General features: G+C 36.1%; 1 protein-coding gene across 1 annotated transcript; it reads left to right on the forward strand.

The window, feature by feature from the left end:
• The first annotated feature begins 14 nt into the window (after positions 1-14).
• LOC107007910 lies at positions 15-6,917 on the forward strand. The gene is made up of 12 exons (XM_015206753.2): positions 15-173; positions 679-825; positions 1,018-1,191; positions 1,593-1,675; positions 1,783-1,981; positions 2,842-2,963; positions 3,656-3,722; positions 4,402-4,452; positions 5,501-5,553; positions 5,665-5,875; positions 5,970-6,140; positions 6,558-6,917. The coding sequence occupies exons 1-12, from the start codon at positions 114-116 to the stop codon at positions 6,618-6,620; spliced, it is 1,401 nt and encodes a 466-aa protein (XP_015062239.1). The 5' UTR covers positions 15-113; the 3' UTR covers positions 6,621-6,917.
• Positions 6,918-7,164: the final 247 nt, after the last annotated feature.

Raw genomic sequence — 7,164 nt, forward strand, 5'->3', positions numbered from 1 at the left:
AACACCATTAAAATGCTCCTTCAGGAGTTGACGTCTGCAACTATATTTGGTGGCTGCAATTTCACGCTATAAATATATACGGCTTAAACCAATTATCTACTTCGTAGGAAGCCATGGCCATTACAGGGGCACTTCCTTCTTCACCGTTTCTGGGCCATGTTCCTTTCTACCTTGTACTTCTCCATTCTTGTCTTTTCTTGATAATAGTATAGTCAGTTTTTACTTTGCAAAGCTCGCTTAGATAGGTTGAGTTCATTCACAATAGTTTTGTTGAAGTTACAAGTTCGATTCTTGGTTGTATAATAAGTTTTCAATGATATGTAGGTAGCTTTGCTTTCATAGAATTAGAAATTCCATGTCCGGTTCTTGGTTCCTAGGTTGAGGGTCTATCAAGAACAAGAATTTAATTGTTTTCTTGTTTTCTATTTGTATTGTAGGGGATATCCTCATCTGCGCACTATTTTACCCACAGTTCACTTTGTATTTTCAATGATATCTAGGTTGAGGGTGTATCAATAGCAAGGGTTACTGTTTTTCTTGTTTTCTGTTTTAATTGTTGGGGGTTTCTCATCTGGGCACTTTACCCATAATTCACTTTGTATTTTTAATGATATCTACGTTGAGGGTGTATCAAGAACAAGGGTTAATGGTTTTCTTGTTTTCTGTTTGGTATTGTAGGGGAAATCTTCATCTACGCACTTTACCCACAATTCGGTGTGTATTTTCAAAGTAAAAGCACTGTTTTGGGGTTCAAGAAGAAGTGTAAAGCCTGCTGACAAGGTTCTTTCGCTTGGGGAATTCACTTCATCAGAGGCGGATTCACTGGTATTTCTTGGATTTCCCTTTATTTTTCTTGCGTAGTTGAATCCAACCACTGACATTATCAAAACAAATCAAGAAAATAACGTACCTAGTTACTAGTATTTATTGAGTGTTCCTTTTGAAAGTTGTGGTAGTTGTAGTGATAGTTTCTTGTGATATTACTTCAAATATCATTAGATTTCTCTTTTGTTTTAGGGGAATACAGGAACTCCTGAAAAGATATCCGTTTCTGTGGTTTCCTCAATAGCAGAGGTTTCGCCAGATAATTGGGATTCTTGCAGTCTGGATGCCACAGGTCATCAACAGTTTAATCCCTTTCTCTCACATGGTTTTCTTTCGAGCTTAGAGGAGTCTGGCTCTGCTGTGGAGGTTATCAATTATCACCTTCTACATGAAAATGCTTTGCTTATTGGTTATTTGTTGCATGGTTAAGAACAATACACCTGCCATTGTTTCTTTTCCTCAATTTGTCTGTCTTGTTGTGTTTGGTGATGTTTATATATAAGTAGTAAGTTGTTTTTGCCTGCCTATGCCAATAATATCAGTTTTGGCGAATATTCTGTCTTTTGCTTATTTATACTGTTTTGTTTATTCGTTCCATATCTTTCAATATTATTGTTGGAATAGGTATGAGCCTAATTCTCATTCGGTCCATAAGAGACCTAGGGAGCGAATCTTGTATCTCTTCTATCATCTATCTTCAGTTTATGCTGCCTCTTTTCTTGTTATGATCTCATTTTGATGGAAGAAAAGCTTATGTCCTCTCTCAGGGAACTGGCTGGATTCCACAACACATCATTGCTGAGGATGCAAGTAAAAATATTTTAGGTGTTGTTCCTCTCTATCTCAAAAGGTTCAGAATCTGTCAATATAAGTGAACTTTATTTCTTCTGCTAGATAAGTTTTCTACTCCATGTAATCAACATGCATTGGCTAATTCCTTCTTATCCAAATTTGCAGCCATTCCTATGGTGAATATGTATTCGATAATTCTTGGGCAAATGCCTATTACAATTATGGTTTGAGCTATTACCCAAAGCTGCAATGCTCAGTGCCTTTCACTCCAGTTACAGGCCCAAGGATCTTGGTCCGCAACACTTCACATAGAGATCAAGTTTTTGACATCCTAGTCTCTGCAATGAAGGATTTGGCAGCCAAGGTATGCTTTTCTTTGTGTCCAAACACACCTAGTAATACTTTGGAATTCATAAGTACTTTTATGAACTTATCCAATTGTAAGTCTGTTTCTTTTTTATTTTTATGAATCGTTGCTCACTGGATATGGAAGATCCTGCGTATTAAAGCTAATATTTCTGTTATCATTATTTAACAGAATGCATCATTTCTTTTTTGTCTGACTTGATAAAGATCTGTGAGTTATAAGAAGCCAAAAGATAAATCTGATTTTTGGACGAGACCTCTAAAGATGCCACTTTCTAGTGATGTCAATGCTGCCTTGAATGTAAAAGTTCACTATACAAGCTCAAAAGGCAATCGAGGAATTTGCAATTCTGCCTGTTCCCTTATGTGCATGCTAGCAGACAGCTTCGTTGAGAACATAAATATTAGTGTGGTCAAGGAACCGTGTTTGCATGGCTCAGAAAGTTTAGGCACATGACATAAAACGACCGGCACCATACCAAAATAGAGAAAAAATTGTGATAGGTCAGTTAAAATCTTTAAAATTCTCATTTTGTTGAAGTTACTTCTTGAGCGACAAAGCTTATGAATTAGCACCTCCGTAGCTTTCGTCCTAAGACGTTTTCTTCATTTGGCTTCTTGAATTGTATTTACTGTTGAGTTACATTGTTTAAGGGATTCATAAAGTAATTTGTGCTAAAAGATTACCTGAAGAATCTAGTACATGATTTCATAGTTTGCCATATGGCCCATACTTTACTTTGTAAAATTACATTCTGGAACTCCTTTCTATTTCTGTCAACAACCATAAGGTTGGAATGCATAAATAATTTCACATGCATATTTTTCTTGTATTCTGATGACATTTTACCTTGACAGTTTAACGTTTCATCTCTACATATTACTTTTCCAACTTCAAATGAGTGGAACAAGTTGGAGGAGAAAGGTTTTCTGCAAAGGACCGGAATGCAGTATCATTGGAAAAATCGTAATTATAAAAAGTCAGTATGTAGATCAACTTCTTACTTGAGATAGTTTCTCTGAGACTTAGAAATGGATTCCACATAGTTGTAGTTTGTATTTTATTCTTTTTCTTCTTCTTAATAGGTGATCTTATTTCATTCAGTCATATTACATCCTATCAAACTACAGATTCTGAAGTCGTCATCTCCTGGTTGATTTATGGATGACAGAGCTTGGTGCTTAATGATAAGGAAGGCCTTATTGGTATTTACTAATTAGGTTAAATGGGGTTCCTTTTAGAACTGGTAGTACCTCTATCACAAAAGCCATGGAAGGAGTTGGCTCGCTGTCTTAGAGTTGCATATCAACCTTGGGAACCAAGGTTTTGATCTCGCATAGGTGACACTAGGTGAATTGTATTCATTTCCTAAACCTTGATAGATAGAGTTACCTTGTTTTTGTCTTGGGGGGAGGTAAAAGGTACCTGGTGAACAAGTCTAGGTGTGCGCAAGCTGCCTGAGACACCAACATTAATCTCCAAAAAAAGAAAAAGCCAGTAAAGTAATTGCAACTGCTAACGTTACCAGTTTTGCTTCATCTGAAGAGCATTAGAATACCTTTATTTTTTGTCCCCATTTCTATGTGTTCATATTTACCATTACATCATGTTAAGTTGTTAACAAGTATTTGTTTCTTCTTGATTGTTATAAGTTTCTTCATGCATGTTCAGCTTTGATGAGTTTTTGATGGACATGAAGCAGAGCAAGAGGAAAAACATTCGTCAAGAACGCAAGAAGGTTTGTAAAAGTATTTGTTGTTTTTCCTTGATATTGCTTGGTCAGTCAATAGCTCTATAAAGTTTTTAAAAAAGGTTGTATAGTGAAAGGTATTTGCATCAAAAGAAAACCTAACTGGACATGCCTTTTGTCACACATGTCTATGCCAAATAGTACGAGTTCTCTGCATCAGAAAGCCAAATGACCTGAGGATTTTGGTCCTATATCTAAATTATATCCTATCCTACTGGAGATACGTTTATATACTTTTTTTTGTCAATAATAACTTTAGAAAGTTCAAGTGATTATTTCTGGGACGAGGCATTGGGGCATTTGATAGGCCCTTTTAGTTGTTCTATCAGTAGTGAAAGCTTTGCGAAACTTCAAAATGAATGTGGTGTTAATAATACTTAGACATGCCTTTTGGTTGCACATGCCCGGACATGTATCATGGAGAGTTTGTAAGAATTTATCGCATGAACGAAGAACATGCCTGCAGTGTTGGAATATGTAAAGGTCCTTGTTTCAGAAATCCAAATGACTGGAGGACTTTGGTCCTACTCCATCTGCAATATTGCTGCATTGCCATCTTTTCTTCATCCTTTGTCTATTATTTCTATCACATCAGGATTTTTCTTAGAGCAGTATAATATTTCCTTTAAGTTTTGTCATTAGCTAAACACTGCTTACCTCCTTTCAGATATCGGCTCAAAACGTGACCATGAAACGCTTAAGAGGACATGAAATCACGGTGTGTTTTTGCAGCTTTGACTCTCCATTAAATTAGTTTCTTGAGCACAGGTGACTGTTGGAATAGGGTAATATTTTTATCGAGGGCAGTAACAACAGTTTGTTTGTTGTGATGTATTGCTGCTTGTTCATATAGTACATGCATGCTGATGCAAATCTGTATTTCTTGCTTGAGAACTATGTAAAATCATAGAGACTGATCAAGGGACCACACCATCCTTGCTATATGGGTATATGATCCTATATGTGGACCTTTTTCATGAGTCTTTTCTATTAAGTTGAGAGTATTTGGTGATGTTTCAGCAAAAAAAACTTGACTATATTTTGACTGAACCCTTTTCATTGAACCTATGGTTTTGGCATGCCATGCTAATAACAGAGCTTCTTCGTTCATCATTAAAAGGCAGATTGGCGGTGCCCTTGCTTATTGCTTTTCTTTCTCTCTCTTTTCCTATCAACGAGTTTAAACCCTTTATTTTCTCCTGAGATTTCTAGCAGATAGGAAAGATTTCTTCCCTAGATTGCTTCCTTCTCTTCTTGGAAGAGTAGACTTTGGTTACAGGAATTTAATACCCAAATCACGTTGGACCACAACAAAAATTCTAAAATTGGAGCTGGCAGAATTTCTTTTAAATTAGCGTGGTACTAATATTCTAACTTTGATATGTAGTGGTCGCGACAGAGTGAAGGTTTCAGAGTTATGTACTTTCGATTCAAACATTGACAGATAAAGTAATGGAGCTATTAGGTGATCATGTCATATTCAGAGCAATGATTTTCAACCATAAATAGACTAGTTCTGCAAATACTCAAAAAAGAAAAAAGAATGGATTGGTACCTACCTTCATTAACCTGATTCATTTAATGCTCCAAACTTTTTAAATCTTGTGATCAAGTGAGATCCTTTACATCTGGACTTTCTTCCACAGAACATTCCCTCAAATTAATTATGGTTTTGATGTGAAACTGATTTCTGGTTCAACTATTATTATTTCGTTGAATTAGATTGAAATTCTCATTTCATGCTTGTCTATTGGTATTATTTACAGGCCAGTCATTGGGACACATTTTATAAGTTCTACAGAAATACAACCGATAACAAGTAAGGAATTTTTTTCTTTGGACCATAAACCTGTTCTCTTTATCATTAACTAAACTTTAGTCAGCCATATTACTAGTGTATTGTCTAATCTGATTTCTCTTGTCTGTTTAGGTGGGGTACTGCTTATTTAACGAGAGATTTTTTTCATCGTATGGGTGCAAAGATGGGCGACAATGTACTGCTTGTTGTTGCGGAAGAAGGTGATGAGCTTGTAGCTGCTGCCCTGAATTTTATTGGAGGAGATACCTTGTATGGACGACTATGGGGATGTCTCCCAGGAACCTACTATGCGAATTTGCATTTTGAAGCATGCTATTACCAGGTATGTTAAACCAATGCATTGCTGCGTGACCACAGAGATTATCTACTTGTGTTTGATTGTTTAATATTTTCCTGCTTGAGATTTCATATTTCAGGCCATAGATGCGGCAATTGAACTAAATCTTAGCACAGTAGAGGCTGGTGCTCAGGGTGAACACAAAATTCAAAGGGGATATATGCCAGTACCTACTTACAGCTGTCACTATATTCTAGATGAGGATTTTAAGAGAATCATCGATGATTTCTTGGTACGAGAAACAGCTCAGGTGATTTATCCCCTTTGAAACAACATTTTATGAGTAGAAACAACATTTTATGGTCACTTGTTTACCCACCAGGCACATTCTCAGTGTCGCTGTGATTTCCTGTCCTTTAAAGCCAATAGGTTTCAGAATTCTAACCAGTCTGTGAGTGACCATCTTGGGAGGAACTACATAAAAGGATATGAGTAGAAATTAATTAGTGAGGCTGATGGGTAACGATATGATGATCTCTGGGACAAATAGTTAGTTATCCTCCAGCTCTAGCTTAGTTTAGATTGTTAAACGAAATGTCTAAATCCATCAAGTAAAATCTTTATGTGCTTTGATGAAATAAATTGCTAGCTTTATATCCAAGTTTCTGATGACGGAATCACATTTATATGGATTCACTGATCACTATCTTCTTGTATTTTCCTACAGGTTAAACTTGTTATGAATTTATTACAAGAATCTGGTCCCTTCAAGGAGAATTTATGGAATTGATTATGTAAATGTCCCCGTTGAAGCTTCTTCTAATTCATCAATCAGAGTGACATCTTTTGTTGGCTGTGCTAGCAGCACATCACTTTAGAAGTGCCCCATCCTATGTTTACTGTTGATCTTTTGTTTAAAGCAGATAAGAGACCCTTTCAAACAATATTCAAAATTGTAAATATCCAAGTAAGAATCTTAGCCAGCCATGTATAGAAAAGCAAAAGATCAATGTTCATCCTGTGTATAGATAGATGATAGCACGTCTTCAGGTTAATTTCACCTTCTCAAGTGTCTTTTTACCATTCACCTCCTCTAAGTGTCTTTTTACCATTTTAGAGTAGTCTTTCCAGGCTATTTGTGCTTCAGCACAATCACTAATTTCAAAAGAATTTTCATATATTTAAGTTTTAACAATTTAGCTTCTTGTTTACATTAAAGGAAACAGCTAGAGCTATCTTTCACAACCTGTAACTCAAAGATTACTCAGCACAAGAAGTAACAAACTGCAACCCACTCAAAACTCTGGCAAGTGATAAAAGAGAACTATGAGAGG

Source organism: Solanum pennellii, chromosome 1 (genome assembly GCF_001406875.1).
Source record: "Solanum pennellii chromosome 1, SPENNV200".
Classification (NCBI taxonomy): domain Eukaryota; kingdom Viridiplantae; phylum Streptophyta; class Magnoliopsida; order Solanales; family Solanaceae; genus Solanum; species Solanum pennellii.